This window comes from Leucoraja erinacea, chromosome 11 (genome assembly GCF_028641065.1).
Source record: "Leucoraja erinacea ecotype New England chromosome 11, Leri_hhj_1, whole genome shotgun sequence".
Lineage (NCBI taxonomy): Eukaryota > Metazoa > Chordata > Chondrichthyes > Rajiformes > Rajidae > Leucoraja > Leucoraja erinaceus.
In genome coordinates this window covers 15,429,948-15,452,586 of record NC_073387.1, presented here as the reverse complement: position 1 = coordinate 15,452,586, position 22,639 = coordinate 15,429,948, and the positions used below count along the sequence as shown (strand labels likewise).

The following is a 22,639-nucleotide window of genomic DNA, read 5'->3' as shown; positions in this document are numbered from 1 at the left end:
CCAATTTCTCATCCAATGCCTACACTTTATAAAGGCCAATTAACCTACAGACTCGCATATCTTTGCAACGTGGGAGGAAACTGGAGCACCTGGAGGACACCCATGCGGTTACACGGGGAACATGTAAACTCCACACAGACAGTATCCAAAGTCAGGAACGGATCTAAAATTCTGGCGCTGCGAGATAAGCTACACCACTGCACCACCCTATAGAGTCACAAGTTAAGCCATCCTTCCTTTAAAGTAATTGTTATCCTTCTGGCGTAAATATTTAAGGGCTTCCATGCCTTGTCATAACAACCATGTGCTCTTATTTAACCAGTATGGACTTGCCATTCTGTATTGTTTACACTTATAAGGGCGGTGGGTATATGGATCGATTTGCTTAGGTCGCGCTTGCCGCATGGAGTCGCATGCTCGTTTGACAGGCCCTTACCACTTCAAGCAGGGTGCAGGCCACCAAACTCAAGTGCAGTTTCATACCACTTCAAGCAGGGTGCAAGGCCACCAAACTCAAGTGCAGTTTCCTACCACTTCAAGCAGGGTGCAAGGCCACCAAACTCAAGTGCAGTTGCATACAATTTCAAGCAGGGTGCAAGGTCACCAAAGACAGAGAATCGTGACCTTTCCCTCCCTCATCTTGCAGCGACTGAGCCACGCCTGCACTTCCGGGTTTCATAGTCCCTCACCTCCTCCCACCGGAAGGGGCGTGGCCTTCATGGCGTGATTGACAGGAGAGAGAATCTCAACATTATTAAAACACTTATAACTCTTTTTATTTTTCATCGATGGGAAAAATGTTCGGCACTTGATGAGCGAGGGGGACTCTGAGTAAGATGGCTAAAAATCACAGCCGTATGTGGTAGCATTTTTTCTAAAATCAATATACAGCGCAAACAGAGAGTGGTCAAGATTAGACTTTTAACTATAAACTAGACCAAGTGCAGACCTGTTGGGTCTGTATCCCCAACGGCGTTTTAGGGGGGGGGGGGGGGGGGGGGGGGGGGGGGGTGCTGCGGCATCACACTCACATTAACCACCCCCCAAACACACAGGTGGGGGGAGGGGAGGGAGGGGGAGAGGAAGAGGAAACGGGACAGATTTGGGAGGGAAAGGAGAGCGGAGTAGGGGGTGAGAGAGGGGGATGGGGAGAGAGATGTGGGGGAGGGGGTATGGGGAGGGAGGGAGAGGGGTGAGAGGGGGAGAGAGGGGGAAGAGTGTGGAGGGAGAGTGGAGGGGGAGAGGTGGAAGAGTGGGGAGGGAGGAGGAGAGGGGTAGGGGGAGTGATGGGTAGGAGGAAGGGGGTGGGCTAGAGAGGGAAGGGGGGGTGGGGAGAGAGAGAGAGGGGTGAGGAGAGGGAAACATAGAAATTAAGTGCAGTAGGCCATTCGGCCCTTTGAGGCTGCACAACCATTCAATATGATCATGGCTGATCATTCAACTCAGTATCCTGTACCTGCCTTCTCTCCATACCCCCTGATCCCTTTAGCCACAAGGGCCACATCTAACTCCCTCTTAAATATAGCCAATGAACTGTCCTCAACTACCTTCTCTGCCAGTGAATTCCAGAGATTCACCACTATGTGTGAAAAATGTTTTTCTCATCTCGGTCATAAAACATTTACCCCTTATCCTTAAACTGTGACCCCTTGTTGTGGACTTCCCCAACATCTGGAACAATCTTCCGGCATCTAGCCTGTCCAACCACTTAAGAATTTGGTAAGTTTCAATAAGATACCCCCTCAATCTTCTAAATTCTAGCGAGTACAAGCCGAGTCTATCCAGTCTTTCTTCATATGAAAGTCCTGACATCCCAGGAATCAGTCTGGTGAACCTTCTTTGTATTGCCTCTATGGCAACAATGTCTTGGAGCATTGGGCATTGTGACATCACACGATGGAACATTCACCAGCTGCTGGTGCTCCTGCAAAGGCATATGTAAATGAATCCATTCTGATTGGACATATGTGAACATTGGGCATTGTGACATCACACAATGGAATGTTCACCAGGGGCTGGGGCTGGGACTGATTCTATGGGTGAGATGCCAGTTTTTTATTTAATATGGGTGGGGGGGGGGAGAAGGATTTGATTAAAAATGTGTACATAATCACGACGAATTGTAATCAGGAGTTTCTATAAGATCCCCCTCAATCTTCTAAAATCTAGCGAGTACAAGCCGAGTCTATCCAGTCTTTCTTCATATGAAAGTCCTGACATCCCAGGAATCAGTCTGGTGAATCTTCGCTGCACTCCCTCTATGGCAACAATGTCTTTGGGCATTGGGCATTGTGACACCACACGATGGAACGTTCACCAAGTGCTTGTACTCCTGCAAAGGCATATGTAAATGAATCCATTCCGATTGGACATATGTGAACATTGGGCATTGTGACATCACACAATAGAATGTTCACCATTGGCTGGGGCTCCTGCGAAGGCATATGTAAATGGATCCATTCTGATTGGACATCTGTGAACATCTGGCATTGTGACATCACACGATGAAACGTTCACCAGGGGCTGGGGCTGCTTCTATGGGTGAGAAGCCAGTTTATTTTTGAAATATTGGGGGGGGGTGGGGGGAAGGATTTGATTAAAAACGTGTACTTAAACACGACAAATTGTAATGAGGAGCAGATACAGTGGAGGAGGAAAGAAAAGTGAAATCTCTATCGAAATGGAAAAGATGTCTGCGATTCTGCGTGTGGTTTCGGAGTTCCAGGGAATCAAAGGAAGAAAGGCGGCCGGCAGCCGTCCATGCAAATGGATCCATTCCGATTGGACATCTGCGAGTATTGGGCATTGTGACATCACACGATGGAAACGAATCAAAAGGAAGAAAGGCAGCCGGACGGACGGACGGACGGCAGGCGGCAGCCACAGGCTTTTATATAGTAACTATACCAAGTGCAGACCCATTGGGTCTGTTTCCCCAACAGCGTTTGCGGGGGGGGGGGGAGGGGGGCGTGAGGTGTGAAGAGGGGGGGAGGGAGGAGGAGGAAACGGGATAGATTTAGGAGGGAAAGGAGAGCGGGGTAGGGGGTGAGGGATGGGGAGAGAGATGTGGGGGAGGGGGGGATGGGGAGGAGGGAGGGATGGGGAGAGGTGTGTGGGGGAAAGAGGGGAAAGAGTCGGGAGGGAGAGTGGAGGGGAAGGGGGAGAGAAGTGGAAGAGTGGGGAGGGAGGTGGAGAGTGGTAGCGGGAGTGATGGAAGAGGGATAGGGGAAGGGGGTGGGGGAAGAGAGGGAAGGGGGTGGGGTAGACAGGGAAGGGGGGGGGGGGGAGAGAGGGATGGGAGAGGGGTGAGGAGAGGGGGAGGAGACAGTGGGAGAGAAGTGAAAGAGGGGGAGAGAAGTGAAAGAGTGGGGAGGGAAGGAGGGGTAGCGGGAGTGGTAGAAGAGGGACGGGGGAGTGGTGGAAGAGGGACAGAGGGGTAGGGGATGGGGTGGGGGGGAGAGAGGGGAAGGGGAGGGGAAGAGAGAGTGGGGGGGGGGTGGGAGAGGCGTGGGGTAAGGGGATAGAAGTGGAAGAGTGGGGAGGAGGGGGTAGGGGGAGTGGTGAAAGAGGGACAGAGGGGTAGGGGGAAGGGGGTGGCGGTAGCGAGGGAAGGGGGATGGGGGAGAGAGAGATGGGTGGGAGAGGGAAAGGGGTGGGGAGAAGGAAACATAGAAATTAAGTGCAGGAGTAGGCCATTCGGACCTTTGAGCCTGCACCACCATTCAATATGATCATGGCTGATCATCCAACTCAGTATCTTGTACCTGCCTTCTCTCCATACCCCCTGATCCCTTTAGCCACATGGGCCACTTCTAACTCCCTCTTAAATATAGCCAATGAACTGGCCTCAACTACCTTCTGTGGCAGAGAGTTCCAGAGACTCACCACTATCTGTGTGAAAAATGTTTTCCTCATCTCAGTACTAAAGGATTTCACCTTTATCCTTAAACTGTGTCCCGCTTGTCCTGGACTTCCCCAACATCGGGAACAATCTTCCTGCATCAGACAAATGCAATTCAGGACTTTTCTCTTCACAAGCAAAGTCAGAATGACGGTTAGTGAAGAATTCGAACAATCGCTGAACGTTCAGATGCTGCACGCGCCTCCTGCACCAAAGGGGGGGGGGGGAGCGTGTGTCGTCACGCAAAAAGATCTTGTAGTGGTGAGCTCCACTATAAGATCTTTGGTCACACACTAAGCTCGCGCCTCCACAAACAGATGAGCGTCTTCTTGAATGGAGAGCGCGTGGCTGCCTCCACAAACAGTCACACGCACTGTGGACCCGCCCCCACAAAAAATATTGTGTGAGGAAGGGGAGGAGGAGGGTGGAGAGGAGGGGGAGGGGGAGGGGGAGGAGAAGAAGAGGGGGAGGAGAGGATGGGGGAGAGATGTGGGGGGAGGGGTTGGAGCGGGTGTGCATGAGTCGAGAGAAGAGAGAAGGGCAGAGAGAGAGAGAGAGGCTGGAACAACACCAAAAAAGCTGGATAAACTCAACGAGTGCCTTCTTCCGGGTTTCGGCCAACGGTGACCATTCAATTCGCTCCATAGATGCTGCCGCACCCGCTGAGTTTAATTCAGCTTTTTTTATGTCTACCGTCGATTTTCCAGCATCTGTAGTTCCTTCTTAAAGACAGAGACTGTGCACGGTAAGGGAATGAGGAGGGAGAGGGGGAAGAGTGTGGAGGGAGGGGAGGCGAAAGAGTGTCGGGGGAGGGGGGGGGTCTAAGCTATTACAGTAAATTAAACATTGTCACTAATGCCAGCGTGTTGTAGAGTAATAAGTCTTTAACAAATAATCTCGGAGCTGCCTGTGAAAACTTACCGGTACTCGCGGTAAAGTGAAGCCGCGGTCTCAATTAATAAGCGGCCGATTCGCGATCGTGGAGCCGAGGATCTCCGCGGGCGGGCAGGGGTAGGTGGGGGGCTGTACATAGTGCCGTCTGTAGCGGTCGTTTGCTCGTTTTCAGACCCTGATAACGGGAGAAAAACGGAGGGATATCGATCGCTATTTACCGCGAGTACCTAAGTTCCGCGATCGGAGCACTTTTTCCCTGCAAGTTTTCGCAGGCAGCTTCGAGATTATTTGTTAAAGACTTATTACTCTACAACAGGCTGGCATTAGTGACAATGTTTAATTGACCGTGTTATAGTTTAGGCCCTCAATTTCATGAATGAATGAGTGAGTGAGTGAAGTGAGTGAGTGAGTGAAGTGAGTGAGTGAAAAGTAGGGACTTTGCTTTCTTGCACTTTAATCCACTTCGCAGCACTTTCTTCAGCCTTTTTTATGCTTTTCCCACTAAATACAATGAACCTGCTGCAAGTTTCCATGACATATATTCTACAGGACAACACATCGGAATCTCCAGTAAAACAGGCATCTGTGAAGCCCCCTCGGCCATTTTGTGTGCTTGCCTGAAACAAAGCACGTGATTGGCCAACTGGCAGACAACTCAATGTCAAACGTGCTTTCATTGGACTAAAAAATTCCCGACATTTTTCCCGGTTTTCTCTAATTTAATAAAAATGTGCAGGTCTTCTTCATATCGGTTTCAGGGGTGATTTATATAAATATTTTTACACAATATGTGACAATTTCATGTAGTTTGGTGACTTGGGTCACGAAACTGCTGAATAAAGCTCCTCGGCCCACAGCCTATTCTCTGTACTCCCAATATGGCAACAATGTATTTGAACAATGGGCATTGTGACATCACACGATGGAACGTTCACCGGGGCTGTGGCTCCTGCAAAGGCATATGTAAATGAATCCATTCCGATTGGACATCTGTGAGCATCGGGCATTGTGACATCACACGATGGAACGTTCACAGGGGGCTGCGGCTGGTGCTGCTTGTGTGGGCGAGAAACCAGTTTATTTTTGAAATATTGTGGTGGGTGGGGGGGTGAAGGATTTGATTAAAAAAGTGTACTTAAACACGACGAAATGTAATGCGGAGCGGATACTTAGAAAGAAAAGCAAAATCTCTACCGAAATGGAAAAGACGTCGGCGATTCTGCGTCCGGTTTCGGAGTTGCAGAGCATCAAAGGAAGAAATGCGGCCGGAAGCTGTACATGCAAATGGATCCATTCCGATTGGACGTCCGCGAGCATCGGGCATTGTGACATCGCACGGCAGGAACGAATCGAAAGGCAGGAAGGGATCCGTACTGCAGGCAGACGGATGGGTTTGAGTTTTATATATTAACTAGACCAAGTGCAGACCCGTTGTGTCTGCTCCCCCAATGGTGTGATCCCCCAACCCCATTCCACCATGCACCCGTCTCCTCCAACGGAACTGAAGCCGTTCCCAAATGTAAGATTCCGGCACTCCCCTGCCTCCCTCAGCAGTGGATTGAAAAAAAATTCCAATTGCACCTACCCTGCCTGCTGCAGCAGTTCCAATTGCAATATCAATTGGCCCTCCCCCTCCTGTTGAAGCACTTGCTGTGATATCCCATTGAGATGAAAAGTTCAGAGTGTTCCTGTCTTGCAACTTTGTTTTGAAGTGTGTTGGAAGCTGATAGGAAGGAGTGTATTGGGGATTGTGACATCACACGATGGAACAAATCAAAAGGCAGAAAGGCAGTCGGACTCCGGACGGCAGGCGGCAGCCACACAGTTTTAATATGATAGATAGATAGATAGATAGATAGATAGATAGATAGATAGATAGATAGATAGATAGATAGATAGATAGATAGATAGATAGATAGATAGATAGATAGATAGATAGATAGATAGATAGAGCACACCACTTTACAATAAGGCACACCCCAACCAACCTTCGCATTTCCAAACCAACCAACTTTTGCATTTTCGTACCAACCAACTTTCGCATTTTCGAACCAACTAACTTTCGCATTTCCAAACCAACCAATCTTTGCATTTTTGAACCAACCAACCTTTGCATTTTAGAACCAACCAACCTTTGCATTTCCAAACCAACTGACTTTCACATTTCCAAACCAACTAACTTTTGTATTTTCAAACCGACCAACCTTTGAATTTTTGAACCAACCAACCAACCTTTGCATTTTCGAACCAACCAACCTTTGCATGTTTTTAAAACATGAATACGTCTTTATTTTTCATCGATGGGAAAGATCCTCTTGTCCTGCACAGCGGAGGGAGACTCTGAGTAAGATTGCCAAAAATCACAGCCGTAAGTGGTAGTATTTTTGTCTAAAATCAATATGCAGTACAAACAGGAAGTGGTCAAGATTTGAGTTAATTATATAGATGGACCAACTGTGGGCAGGTGGGATGAAAAAAGATATTGGTCAGCCTGGACAAATTGGGCCAAAAGGCTTCTTTCTGAGCTGTATGACTGATTATAATTACAACGTTTGTCTTAATTTGTCAATTTTGCATAATTTCCTCTTTCCAACTCATGAGCACAGTTGGGCTTGATTTATTGTGAGCTTTTCAGATTCACTGTCAGTGTAGTCAAATTGCCAACTGGATATCCAAATATCTTTGGTTTGTCATTTTCAGTAGTATTGTTTTTGTTTTGCTAGGCTGGCTTTCTTACCAGAGCCATTGCAGATTATGCATATTTGAAGACACAATAAACACAAACAAGTTTATTTGTTTACATTGTGTTGCAAACTAACGAACAGGTAGTTTTATTATACAACTTAAAGCAGTTACAGCCTTAGATGAGCATATATTGTTCACATCAGTAATATTTATTGCAGGCACATTTTACTTATGGGAAAAAGCTAGATTTTTTGAATTTTATTTTTTATCAGAAGGAGCAAACAAATCTCTAACATTAATAAGAAACATTGCATTCACATGAACAACTGACCTATAGTTTGATCCATCCTAATTTCCCACTTCAGATTCCTGTTATTCTAGAACAATTATGTGTAGCCAAACCTTTCAATCCTTTCTTCTTATAAATTTGCCTTTTGACTAATTCTCCATTTTACAAATTTCTAAGACATTGTAACATATAAAACATTGAATAACAGCTTCAAAAATTGTGAAGAAGCAACACCCCAAATTAGCCTGAAAAAAAATCATATGGTTATCATACTTTTTGGAGAGATACTATTTTAAAAGTCATAAGATTTCATTACTCTTGTCTATTTAAGTTTTATGATTTTAAAAAAAGAACATGGAAATGAATTATATTTAAAAAGTGCAAACGTATGAACATCATTTTGGTTCAAGGAGTTGGCACTCTCACTGAACGTTAAGTTGCCTATGTAATTCTACCATTTTCTCCGTGGGATTGCTACTCAAGGGGAGTTGTAAATTCCTGAGGCTTTTCAAGTAGGGTCAACACAGAGTTGTGAGGATGATTGATGATTCTTGGGCAGCTGTACCTTTTCCTCATCTTACCTTGGAAATAATATATTGTCCCCTCACCCACGAGAACCATTTCTAAGATAGGCCAGGAGAGTAATCTACATATGATGTTGCATTATTTGCACTCAGGTGTAACAAAAGAAATATTTTATATAGCATCTTCAGATATTGCCAAAAATTGCTGAGGCATGAAAAACATCATTTCAAAGTATATCAACAGTGCAGATTTCCATGAAAATAACTACAAAGCAGTTTCAAGCAGCTTATACAGCAATTCCCCAAAATATACAATTCTGAAATCTTTGTCTATTTTCAAAAGCTTATTCATATGTTGTTTGTGATATCTGTGCATAGATAACTAAATTGTCTTCATTTGATGCAGCCTTATTCTGAAAGAAAAAAAACATTTATGAAAGTCATATTTGTTGGACCTTTTATGTAAGATAACTATCTAAATCTCTGGCAGTTAGTAAAGTTTAGCACATGAAATTTAATCAATATGAATTAATGTACTTACAACACCTGAAGAGTTGCCACTGCACTGCATGTCATGTGTGCTCCCTGTGATAATTACAAACACCACAATTAAAGATAGTGTTGATGGTTAGAATTTAATAAATACAAATTGAAAATAAATATCCTTATTCTATTGCTACAGTGTTGACTACAGAAAATGGATCAACAAGATTTTGGATTGACTATGAACTAGTTGCCATCTCCAAGAGTCACATCCAAACCAAGTATGGTGTTTACACCGTGAACCAAATAAATTAGACTCCTCCATGATTGATGGGAGCCCATATTAAGCACCTTGAAGATAGTGGTAAATTTCATCCTAGATTTTTGCATTTCCTGAGAAGGACTCCATAATATGGGGAGTGGTTCCAATTTTGAATGGACTTGCCATCATCAGTGGGGCAGCCAAGGCAAGTTATTATACGAGCTTCACCTTGTGAATGTTGATGGTAAGGTCCTTCCTGGTTGGAGTTTGACCTTTGAGTATGAAAAAATACGAGTGTCATCTGCACACTGTAGCTTGATTACTGAGGTTTGGGTAACCTTGGTTCTGGGGTGTATTTGCCATTGTTTAAACATTGTTTTATTTGTACTAAACATACCTCCATTACTGCAGGAGGTTTGTTTGTCATGAGATTGAATACAATAAGGGGTGGGAGATTGCAACCTTCACGTGGTTTGCCCTGTTTCAACAAATGCAATTAACATGGAGTGCACAATCAAATAAGATCAAATAGAACAAGTTGTCCCACAACTTTAGGCTGTGCATTCCATATGCAAGAAGAAGAAGAATACAATAAGAAAGATTCTGAAAAGTGTTTGATACCCTTCTGAGAATTTGATGTTAGTATATTAGTTACTGTCATAGTTGGCATGCCAATATGAAGCAGAACTTAGATAGAGGTGGATTTAGAGTCAAATTTGAGAAGGATGTTCCATTGCCCCTACTAATTATTGGAGTCAACGGCATTGGTGCGATTAAAAAAAACCCACAAACACTGTGCCCTACTTAACAGCCAGTGCTGCTCCCTGCATTCTTTATTGAAGCTGTCATGTAATGAAGATTATGTCTCTGCTTGGACGTGATCCATGCTATGATTAGGAATAACACTGACCACTAGAATGCAGTGGTTGATGAGATCTTTGGCAATAACTTCCTGTAGATTCTTATTGTGGTAGAAAACAGGGAGCAGAGAGACCCCTCTATGTTAACAATAAAGCGGTCTCCCTGCTCCCTGTTGTCTACCACATGCTTCCTTTCTTAAAGACAGTCACAATTACAGCAGCCCCTGGGATATCTTCCTTTCCTCAAATGTCGGAGATTATGCTGTGGATTTGTGACAAATCTTGGGCATCTTTTAGGAATTCATAAGGGATATCGCCTGTTCCAGTGGTTTTGGTATTTTATGAGCTGGGATATGATCTTTTAGTCTTTTGTTGTCATGGGAATGCCTTTTGTTGTCATTCAAACAGCTTGGTTTGAATGAAATTTCATTTCTACAGACTTAACATTAGAAAAAAAACCAAGACCCACACTTAACACAATTTACACAAACATCCATCACAGTGAATCTCCAACACCTCCTCACTGTGATGGAAGGCAAAGTCTTATCTCTTCCCTTTGTTCTTCTCCATCTTTTTGTCAAGTCATAGCAAGGCTGTCTTGGATGGGCTGCTGTGTGATGTAATCGTGGATGATCATGTGAACTATTGGGTTTTAAATCTTTGAAATGGTCCTTCCATTATGTGTGGACAGCCTCTGTCCCTGATGAGTTCATCCCCGCTCCTAGTTTTCAGTAAGTTGGGTTCTTAGGTACTGTGTCTGAAAATATCTATTAACCTGTTGCAATGCCATCGTTGTCGTGACTGTTGCTCACGTGGTGGGCTTCCTACAATCTGTGCCTTGACTTTATGTCCCAGGATTTATTTTACCTATCAGAACTCTGCTTTCAGGTGTTACTTTATCCGAATTGGAATTTGAAGGATTGAAAATGAGCACAAGGTGGTAGCTAGGGTGGGGGAAGAAACGGCTAGAAATGGGTATAATAAAATGTTACTGACTGATGTATGTTAAGACTAACATTAGACTGTATGAAGTTAATAAAACTACATATCAGGCAGGGAATTATAATTAATTCCTGAACCATCACTGGTATGTCCAATTTATTTCTGTACGATAACTTTCAGACTCGTTGTTACTCTATTAACTAATTTGGTGAGTGAGATAATGTAATCTCGTACATTTTCTAGTAATTTCAGACTAAGAATATAATTTAATTTTTTAATTCCTCGTTGTATTTCCCTTCGTGCAAGCAGATTTGTGACTGTTTATCAAAGGTGAAAATGTCAGTTGTGCACCATTGAAGTCCCACTCATTTATTGCATTTCATGACCATAGGATGTTGCTAAACAACTTGTTTTTAGAGATGCAGCGTGAAAACAGACCCTTCAGCTCCCGAGTCCACATTGACCATTGATCACCCTCACACTAGTTCTATGTAATTTACAGAAGCCAATTAACTTACAAATATGCATGTCTTTCAAATGTGGGAGGAAACCAGAGCACCCAGACTAAACCCATGCAGTCACAGCGTGAAAATACAAACTCTGCACAGACAGCACTCGTAGTTACGATCAAACCCCAGTCTCTGGCACTGTGAGGCAGCAGCTCTACCACTGCTCCGCTGTGCCATTCTTTAGATTTTAGTTACTCATGGAAATATAGTGGGAAAAAATAAATGCAGCAAACAAAAATGTGATAATATCCAGATAATCCGCTTTTCAATGATGTTGGTTGAAGTATAAATATGTTAGCAGGGTAACAGGGTGACCAGCACGGTGGCACAGCAGTAAGGTTGCTGCTTTACAGCGCCAGAGACCCGGATTTGATCGTGACTACGGAGTTTATATGTTATCTCTTGTTTCCATCTACATTCCAAAGATGTCCAGGTTTGTAGGTTAATAGGCTTGGTATATGTCTGTCCTTAGTGTCCATCTACATGTCGGGGGGATGTACTCAGGTTGGTAGCTGTGTGGAATGAGCTTCCAGTGAATAGGCTTGTTTTTATCATTTAAAAATTGTGAATTGTCCTTATGGTGTCTATAGGATAGGGGCATTAATGTTGCGGGAAGGGTCGAGATCTGTTCCATTGTTAGATGGTATTGGTAGGCAGTAGGGCCTCTGTAGGGCCTCTGCTGTGCTAAACACTAAACTCCTCCTCTGCTCTGCTATGAACTACTATCATGGCAGTTTTATGATCCCTTCAATATGCAAATAGTGCCTTAACATTTTATCTAAAGACCAGCAGAAGCTTTGAGCAATGATATACCCATTATTATATTAGCTCCAATTTCTGTGTTTGAATATCCACAGCAAGATTAAGCAATGACTTTCTAACTCAGAGAAGCATCTGCAACTGATTGAGTTTTAAGTTTCCAGATTGGGAGAATATTCAAGAGCTTTATTCCAGCCCCTAAGATGTTAAAAGACAATGAGTTTTCTTATCTAGCATAAACAATCTTTAGGAAAGATAAAAAATGAAAAAGAAAATTGAAAAATGTGGCCTTTGAGTACCTGATTCATTGTTCTCAAAAGATATTGATCCATAATGAATATCTTCCTTATTGCCTGCAGAGATAAATAATGTTAAATTTACATCATGCATATAGGGGGCTTTAAAATGGAAGCATTGTAGTTAGATAACCAAACATTTAAGGACATTATTCCATTAATGGAACATTATTCCAGCACCAACATCCACCACCTCTCCGACCCTCACTGCCTTCCCAGCCGAACCTGGCCCGGACCACCGAAACTGCCACGGCGATCAACTCACCACCTCCCTGGGCCCACCGCTGTCGCTAAACTTCACTGTCTCCCCGGGGCCACCAATGCTGCTGCCGCCAACCTGTATCTTTACTCCAGCCCTCCATGGGCCACCAGCGACCTTCGCCTCTCCACCGCCCACCAGCGGGCTGCAGCTGTCGCCTCACCAGAGTTCCAAACTCAGCACCAGGCCCACTGCCTCCATGATGCAGACCCCCACACCACGTGGTCTGACTCTGCTGGGTCCTACTGCTCCTTCCCTCCTACAGGGAACCTCAGTAATGATGGGTCTTCCTCTTCACCCTCTAACCAGATTATCCAGACCACACCTCACCCATACAATAGTCCTCACACCCCCCTCCTCTCTGAACACTCACCAGACTCGCCTCAGCCTTTGGCCATTACTTGGCCCTCCTCTGACTCTAACCCCCACCCTTGTCTTCTTCTTCTTGCATATGTCGTGCACAGCATAAAGTTGTCAGACAACCCGTCTGTTTGATCTTATTTGATTGTGCACGCCAGGTTAATTGCATTAGTCGAAACAGGGCAGACCATGTGAAGGTTGCAATCTCTCCCCCCCCCCCCCCCCCCCCCCCCCCCCCCCACCCTTGTCAAGTCTTCACCATCCCCCCTGATCTTCCCCTTTCCGATACGGAACGGTCTGTCCGCAACAGAGGCCTCACCTTTATTCCCCTCTGCCCCACCTCAACATGTTCTGGGTCCGCCACGATGTGGAGCTTTTCTTCCGTCGCTTCCACCTCCGGGTCTTTTTCTATGGGAAGGAGTCCTCACCACCCAGTGATGACCCTCTTTTCCCGTCTCCACTGGTCTCACTCCTCTTGGACGCCCCAGAATGGCCTTCTACCCTCTCTAGACCTCTTTATTTCCAACTGCCAGCGTGACGCCAACCGTCTCAACTTTTCCACTCCCCTTACCTACTCTAACCTCACCCCCTCTGAACGTACAGCCCACCACTCACTCTGCAGCAACTCTGATATTATAATCAAACCTGCCGACAAAGGTAGGTGCCGTGGTAGTCTGGTGCGCTGTCCTCTACCAGGCTGAGGCCAGGCAACAACTCTCAAACAGCCCCTCCTACTTATCCTTGGACCATGATCCCACAGATGAGCACCAGGCCTTAATCAGACCACCATTTCTGATTTCATCACTACTGGCTGTCTGTCTTCCACAACCTCCAAACTTATCGTTTCCCAGCCACACACAGCCCGGTTTTATTTTCTCCCCAAGATCCACAAACACAACTACCCTGGCAGACCCATTGTTTCTGCCTGCTGCTGTCCCATGGAAAAGATTTCCACGTACCTCAACTACAATCATATCCACCCTGGTCCAATCTCTCCCGACCTATGTCTAAGGTACCTCACATGCACTTTGCCTCTTTAATGACTTTTGCTTTCCAAGCCCCCACTCCCTCATATTTTCTATGAACGCTCAGTCACCCTACACCTCCATCCCCCCACCAGGAAGGCCTTAAAGTCATCCGTTTCATCCTCGACCGCAGAATCATCCAATTTCCCTCTACTAACACTCTACTCGGTCTAGCGGGGCTGGTCCTCGCCCTCAACAACTTCCCCTTTGACTCCTTCCACTTCCGCCAAGTCCAAGGCGTAGCTATGGGCACCCGCATGGGCCCCAACTATGTCTCTTTGTAGGGTGCGTTGACCAATTCCTGTTCCAGGCGTAAACAGGCCCTATCACCGAACTCTATCTTGTTACATTGATGACTGCATCAGTGCGACCTCCTCCACCCATGCAGGACTCATGGAATTCATCAACTTCACCATCAATTTTCATCCTGCACTCAAATTTACTTGGAACATCTCCGACACCTCCCTCCCTTTCTGGATCTCACAGTCTCCATCACAGGAAATAGACTAATGACTGACGGATATTACAAATCCACTGACTCCCACAATTATCTTGACTAAACTTCTTCCAACCCTGCTTCCTGCAAAGACCCTATCCCCTACTCTCAATTCCTCCGTCTACGATGCTTCTGCGCCCAAGATGAGGTGTTCCATACTAGGACATCCGAAATGTCCTCATTCTTTAGGGAACGGGGTTTCCCTCTCCCATAATAGATGAGGCCCTCATGTCTCCTCGGTATCTCGCAGCTCCGCCCTTGCTATCCCTTCCCCCTTGTCACAACAGAGACAGAGCCCCCTAGTCCTTATCTTCCAACCCATCAACCGTCGTAGACAATACATAATCCAAAATCTCTGCCATCTCCAATGGGATCCCACCACTACCCACATTTTCCCATCTCCACCCTTTTCTGCCTTCCGCAGAGACCATTCCCTCCTCAACTCCCTGGTTGACTCATCCCTTCCCACCCAAACCACTGCCTCCCCAGGTACCTTCCCCTGCAACCGCGGAAGATGCAAAACCTGTCACTATACCTCCCTCGACTGTCCAGGGATCCTGACAGTCCTTTCAGGTTAGGCAGAGGTTCACTTGCACCTCCTCCAACCACATCTACTGTATCCGTTGTTCAAGATGTGGACTCTTATACATCGGCGAGACCCTACGCAGACTGGGCAATCGTTTCGCAGAACACCTTCGCTCAACCCACCTGAACCTATCTGATCTCCCAATTGCTGGACATTTAATTCTCTTTCCCATTCCTACCCAGACCTTTCTGTCCTAGGTCTCTTCCATTGTCAGAGTGAGGCTAAATGTAAATTAGGAACTGCATCTCATGTTTCGCTGGGCAGGCCAGTGGGATAAATATTGATTTCTCTCACTGCAGGTAGCCCCGGCATTCCCTCGCTCTCTATCCCTCCCCCACCCAAGTTGCACTAACTTCTCATTTTCATCCTACAAAGAGCTAAAAAATATCCTAGATCATCGTTACTTTTTTGCATATCTTTCATTCATTGTTCTTTATCCCTCCACATCACCATCTATATCTCTCGTTTCCTTTATCCCTAACCAGTCTGAAGAAGGTTCTCGACCCGAAACATCATCCATTCTAACTCTCCAGAGATGCTGCCTGTCCCGATGTGTTACGCCAGGTTTTTGTGCATATCTTCGGTTTTAACCTGCATCTGCAGTTCCTTCTTGGCCCCATAGCTGAAGCGTCCATGTCGCGGGGCTGGAAACTGGAAGTATACTGAGCTAATTCTTGTACCACCATCATCCATTGCCATCACCATCATCAGTTTTATTCTCTTTTCTCCTTCCTTTGCTTCTATCACTGGGCTGTGATTGAGTTTTCTGGTTTGTAGCCAAATGTGCTTTGTTTCTTTGGCCTGCTAAAAAGTGATGAGAAGCTATTGATCAAACCTAAGTGTGGCCCTGACATCCGTGCTTGTTGCTACAGACTTACTTACTTCATATTACACTTACAAATCACTGGAGAATCTGGAGCATCACAGAAATATCTCCGTGTTTGAACTGCAGCAGGGGAGGCAGAGTGTTCAGGGCAAAAGCAGGGCAAAAATGTACACAGAGTAAATGTAAAGAATCAGAGAGTAGAGGAGCACATAAACTTTCATCTAGTTCTGGCAATCGATGCAGCTATTTTAAGGAAGTCTTCAACAAGTTCCGGAAACTTCAGAATGGACAGAAAATTGGCAATGAAATGTCAACACTGATAGGTGTGAGACACAAAGACTGCAGATGCTGGAACCTGGAGCAAAACAAATTACTTATGGAACAGCAAGTCAGGTAGCCCCTTTGGAGGGAAATGGACTGTCAATGTTTTGGGTTGAGTCCCTTCATCAGGATTGAAAGATTGAGGGGAGATAGCAGTGTAAAGAGTTGGGGTGGGGCAAAAGTTAGCACCTGATAGGTGGAGACAAAAGGAACTACAGAAGCTGGTTTACAGAAAGATATACCTGATAGGTGGATCCAGGTAAGGAGGGATGGATTGTTAGATGAAGTCAGGTGGGGCATTGAGGGGTAGAGATAATGACTGGGGCATAATAGTGGGATTGCATAAGAAGGCGCTGCAGATGATGGAACTCAATGAGAAAGGAAGGTGAAATATAGTACTAATTAAGGGAGGTGCGATAGTCAGATGAGAATAGTGGGGGAGGGGACCTGACCTTAGGAGTGTGTGGGTGATGGGCAGATGGAACGGGTAACAAAGAAGCTGAGTGAGAGGACATAGGATAGTGTGAGAAAAAAGGGAGGGGGGGGGGGGGGGTGATGTGTGGGAAGAGCTGAGTGTCTGAGGGAACACTGCTTGACAAAATAGTCACCTAGTCTGTGTTTGGTCTCACTAATGTGGAGGAGGCCAAAGGAAAGCTATTGCAATAGGCAAGGTTAGAGGAGGTGGATGTAAATCTCTGCCTCACCTAGAAGGGCTGTTTGGGTCTGGATGGTGGTGAGGATGGAAATGTAGGGACAGGTGTCGCTCAGTTGCAGGCTAAGTGCTCGGGGAAGGGAAGGAATTGGTGATGTGTGAGATATTGCCATTCGATAATAAAAATATGGAATTGATTGAACAATAATAATCATTGTAACAGTAAGGGCATTGAATATATTGTTTAGCAGAACTGAATAGTTTCCTAATGTTAGTTTGATGGTATTCACTTATTGTTTTAGAAAAGGATATGGAGTAAATACGAACACGATAATGATACCAAACCCATGGGTTCATAATTCGCAAGAAAGGATGCAAAATTGATATATGAAAAGTTAACATTGAGTGGTAAGAGGCCAAAGAGATTTTTTTTAAAGGATGCATTGTTTTTTATCGTCTTTATTCAATACTACTTGCTCTTCCATCCTGGATTCTGTTGCTCCTCTTAAACTGAAAAAAGCCCAAGCCTAAAGGCTGGCTGGGCTCAATGACACCACTAGAGCCCTGAGAAGAGTGTCGAAAATCAGAAAGGAAGTACAAATCTGATAAGCTTCTAATTTCCATTGAACTTCTGAGAAAAATCTTCACAAATACCAGGAAGCAGTAAAATCTGCAAGAACAAAATACTTTTCAGCCCTTATTTCCCAAAACACTCATAACTCCAAGGTCCTTTTTAGTACCTTCACCTCTATCATATGTACTGCCCCAGCACCAGCTTAACTGGGTCCCCTGCCAAGTGTGAGGAATTTACTACGGTTTTCACAACAAAATTAAGAACATCAGATCGAATATTTCCCCTCCCATCCGTGACCTGGCTGTCTCATTGGTCTGTTCTTCAAAATTCTTTCCAACCCGTTACTCTACCCTCCCTTGTAAAACTGGTCACCACCATGAAACCTACTACCTGCCCCCTCGACGTTGTCCCCTGTGCCCTTCTGAAGGATGTCATTAGGATAGGGGCAAGGAGGCCCAGGAGCCGTTGGTGAGGGAGGAGCGATGTCCGAGCGGTGAGTGTAAAAAACCCAGCACGGGGCTTGTTTCAGCAGAGGCCCAGGAGCCGTTGGTGAGAGAGGACTGCCAAAATCTGCAACGTTCCATTCGCAGATCACATTTCAAATTAAGTGGGCTTGAGGAAGCCGCTGATTGGCTTGTATCCCGGGTAAGGCTTTGTGGCTTGTATCACGGGTAAGGCTTTGTATAGTATCCAGGGGGGGGGGGGGAGAATGAGGGCCAGGGCAGTTTACTGTTCTGGATGTAAGATGTGGGAGGTCATAGAGTCTGATAGCCCTCCAGACATCCACATCTGCGCTAGGTGCGTCGAGATGGGGCTCCTAAAGGACCATGTTAGGAACCTGGAGCAGCAGCTCGATGACCTTTGTCTGGTCAGGGAGAGCGAGGAGGTCATAGAAAGGAGTTACAGAGAGGTGGTCACTCCAAGACCACAGGAGGCAGACAACTGGGTCACAGTTAGGAAGGGCAATGGGCAGTGGCAGGGACTAGTGCATACCCCGGTGGCTGTACACCTTGAAAATAAGTACTCATGTTTGAGTACAGTTGGGGGAGACAGCCTACCTGGGGGTAGCGACAGCAGCCGGGCCTCCGGCACAAAGACCGGTCCTGTTGCTCAGAAGGGTAAGGAAAAGAAGAGGACAATAGTAATATGGGACTCTATAGTTAGGGAGTCGGATAGGCGATTCTGTGGACGCAGTCAGGAGGCCCGGATGGTAGTTTGCCTCCTTGGTGCCAGGGTCAGGGATGTGTCTGAACGTGTCCAAGATATCCTGAAATGGGAGGGAGAGGAGCCTGAGGTCGTGGTACATATAGGTACCAACGACATAGGTAGAAAAAGAGAAGAGGTCCTGAAAGGAGAATTTAGGAAGAGAGTTAAGGAGAAGGACCGCAAAGGTAACAATCTCAGGATTACTGCCTGTGCCACGCGACAGTGAGAGTAGGAATGGAGTGAGGTGGAGGATAAATGCGTGGCTGCGGGACTGGTGTAGGGGGCAGGGATTCAAGCTTCTGGATCATTGGGACCTCTTTTGGGGAAGGTGTGACCTGTACAGAAAGGACGGGTTGCACTTGAACCCGAGGGGGACCAATATCCTGGCGGGGAGATTTGCAAAGGCTACTGGGGAGACTTTAAACTAGAACGGTTGGGGGGAGGGACTCAAATAGGGAAAGCTAGCAGTCAGTGTGTGAGGCAGGAGGCAGAGAAGAGTAGCACTCGGATCCAAAATGTAGGGGAGAAAGCAGAAACAGATAATAAACAGAGAATAAGAGGGTGTGGGTTTCTTAAATGTGTATATTTTAATGCTAGGAGCATTGTAAGAAAGGTGGATGAGCTTAGAGCCTGGATTGACACCTGGAAGTATGATGTTGTGGCGATCAGTGAAACATGGTTGCAGGAGGGCTGTGATTGGAAACTAAATATTCCAGGATTTCGTTGCTTCAGGTGCGATAGAATTGGAGGGGCAAGAGGTGGAGGTGTTGCATTGCTTGTCAGGGAAGATATTACAGCAGTGCTTTGGCAGGATAGATTAGAGGGCTCGTCTAGGGAGGCTATTTGGGTGGAACTGAGAAATGGGAAAGCGGTAGCAACACTTATAGGGGTGTATTATAGACCGCCAAATGGGGAGCGAGAATTGGAAGAGCAAATATGTAAGGAGATCGCAGATATTAGTAGTAAGCACAAGGTAGTGATTGTGGAAGATTTCAATTTTCCACACAGACTGGGAAACACATTCTGTAAATGGGCTGGATGGTTTGGAGTTTGTAAAATGTGTGCAGGATAGTTTTTTGCAGCAATACATAAAGGTACCTACTAGAGAAGGGGGAGTGCTTACCTCCTGTTAGGAAATGAAACAGACCTGGTGGCAGAGGTATGTGTTGGGGAACAGTTCGGGTCCAGTAATCACAATACCATTAGTTTCAATATAATTATGGAGAGGGTCAGAACTGGACCTACGGTTGAGATTTTTGATTGGAGAAAGGCTAACTTTGAGGAGATGCGAAAGGTTTTAAAAGGAGTGAATTGGGACATTTTGTTTTATGGGAAAGACGTGGAAGAGAAATGGAGGACGTTTAAAGGTGAACTTTTAAGAGTACAGAAACTTTATGTCCCAGTTGAAAGGAAATAGTAAAAATTCGAAAGAGCCATGGTTTTCAAGGGAAATTGGACACTTGGTTCAGAAAAAGAGAGAGATCTACAATAATTATAGGCAGCATGGAGTAAATTAGGTGCTTGAGGAATATAAAGAAGGTAAAAAGAATCTTAAGAAAGAAATTAGAAAAGCTGAAAGAAGATATGAGGTTACTTTGGCAAGTAAGGTGAAAGTAAATCCAAAGGGTTTCTACAGCTATATTAATAGCAAAAGGATAACGAGGGATAAAATTGGTCCATTAGAGAGTCAGAGTGGACAGCTATCTGCAGAGCCAAAAGAGATGGGGGAGATATTGAACAATTTATTTTCTTCGGTATTCACCAAGGAGAAGGATATTGAATTATGTGAGGTAAGGGAAACTAGTAGAGTAGTTATGGAAACTATGAGATTCAACGAAGAGGAAGTACTGACACTTTTGAAAAATACAATGCATTCAGAAGGTATTCAGACCCCTTCACTTTTTCCACATTTTGTTACGTTACAGCCTTATTCTAAAATGGATTAAATTCTTCTTTTTAATCAGCAATCTACACACAGTAGCTCACAATAAAAAAGTGAAAAGAGGTGTTTAGAAATTTTTTGCAAAATAATTAAACATAAATAACTGAAATATCACATTTACATAAGTATTCAGACCCTTTACTCAGTACTTTATTGAGGCACCTTTGGCAGTGATTACAACCTCAAGTCTTCTTGGGTATCATGCTACAAGCTTGGCACACCTGTATTTGGGTAATTTATCCCATTCTTCTCTGCAGATCCTCTCAAGCTCTCTCAGGTTCGATGGGGAGTGTTGATGTACAGCTATTTTCAGGTTCCTCCAGAGATGTTCGATCGGGTTCAAGCCCGGGCTCTGGCCGGGCCACTTACGGACATTGACAGACTTGTCACAAAGCCACTCCTGCGTTGTCTTGGATGTGAGCTTTAGGTCGTTGTCCTGTTGGAAGGTGAATGTTTGCCCCAGTCCGAGGTCCTGAACGCTCTGGAGCAGGTTTTCATCAAGGATCTCTCTATACTTTGCTCCATTCATCTTTACCTCGATTCTGACTGGTCTCCCAGTTCCTACCGCTGAAAAACATCCCTACCGCATGATGCTGCCACCACCATGCTTCACCGTAGATATGGTATTGGCCAGGTGATGAGTGGTGCCTGTTTTCCTCCAGACGTGACACTTGGCATTCAGGCCAAAGAGTTCAATATTGGTTTTGTCAGGCCAGGGAATCTGGTTTAGGTGCCTTTTTGCAAACTCCAAGCGGGCTGTCATGTGCCTTTAACTGAGGAGTGGCTTCTGTCTGGCCACTGTACAATAAAGGCCTGATTGGTGGAGTGCTGCAGATATAGTTATCCTTCTGGAAGTTTCTCCCATCTCCACAGAGGAACTCTGGAGCTCTGTCAGAGTGACCATCGGGTTCTTGGTCACCTCCCTGAATATGTTAGAAAGTCTCTATCCTAAAGCACTTCTCCCCCGATTGCTCAGTTTGGCCAGGCTCTATGAAGAGTCCTGGTGGTTTCAAAGTTCTATTTATGAATGACGGAGGCCATTGCGCTCTTCGGGACCTGCAATGCTCCAAAAAAAATGTTTTATACCTTTCCCCAGATCTGTGTCTCAACACAATCCTGTCTCGGAGGTCGACAGACAATTCCTTCGTCTTTATGGCTTGTTTTTTGCTCTGAAACGCACTGTCAACTGTGGGACCTTATATAGACAGGTGTGCGCCTTTCCAAATCATGTACAATCAATTTAATTTACCACTTGTAGACTCCTATCAAGTTGTAGAAACATCTCGAGGATAATCAATGGAAACACGATGCGCCAAAGCTCAATTTTGAGAGTCACTGCAAAGGGTCTGAATACTTACGTAAATGTGATATTTCAGTTATTTATTTTTAATTATTTTGCAATAATTACTAAACACCTGTTTTCGCTTTTATATTATGAGGTATTGTGCGTAGATTGATGATAAAAAAATGACTGTAACCAATTTTAGAATAAGGCTATAATGTAACAAAATGTGGAAAAGGTCTGAATACTTTCTCAATGCACTGTATAAAAGTGGATAAGTCTCCAGGTCCGGACAGGATATTCCCTAGGACATTGAGGGAAGTTAGTGTAGAAATAGCAGGGGCTATGACAGAAATATTTCAAATGTCATTAGAAACGGGAATAGTGCCGGAGGATTGGCGTACTGCGCATGTTGTTCCATTGTTTAACAGGGGGTCTAAGAGTAAACCTAGCAATTATAGACCTGTTAGTTTGACGTCAGTGGTGGGCAAATTAATGGAAAGGATACTTAGAGATAATATATATAAATATCAAGATAAACAGGGTCTGATTAGGAACAGTCAACATGGATTTGTGCCTGGAAGGTCATGTTTGACTAATCTTCTTGAATTTTTTGAAGAGGTTACTGGGGAAATTGATGAGGGTAAAGCAGTGGATGTTGTATATATGGACTTCAGTAAGGCCTTTGACAAGGTTCCTAATGGAA

The 22,639-nt window shown here is 45.1% G+C and overlaps 1 protein-coding gene across 6 annotated transcripts in view; it reads right to left on the bottom strand.

The window, feature by feature from the left end:
- Positions 1–7,668: 7,668 nt before the first annotated feature.
- LOC129701489 (uncharacterized) overlaps positions 7,669–22,639 on the bottom strand; it is a 95,477-nt gene continuing 80,506 nt past the window's right edge. For all 6 annotated transcript variants that reach the window (XM_055642710.1, XM_055642706.1, XM_055642705.1 and 3 more), the window contains 3 exons: positions 12,408–12,461; positions 8,835–8,878; positions 7,669–8,706 (listed from right to left, as the gene is read on the bottom strand). In XM_055642710.1, coding sequence (XP_055498685.1) covers positions 8,638–8,706; positions 8,835–8,878; positions 12,408–12,461 — 167 coding nt within the window. In that variant the 3' untranslated portion in view covers positions 7,669–8,637. The remainder of the gene's footprint in view (positions 8,707–8,834; positions 8,879–12,407; positions 12,462–22,639) is intronic.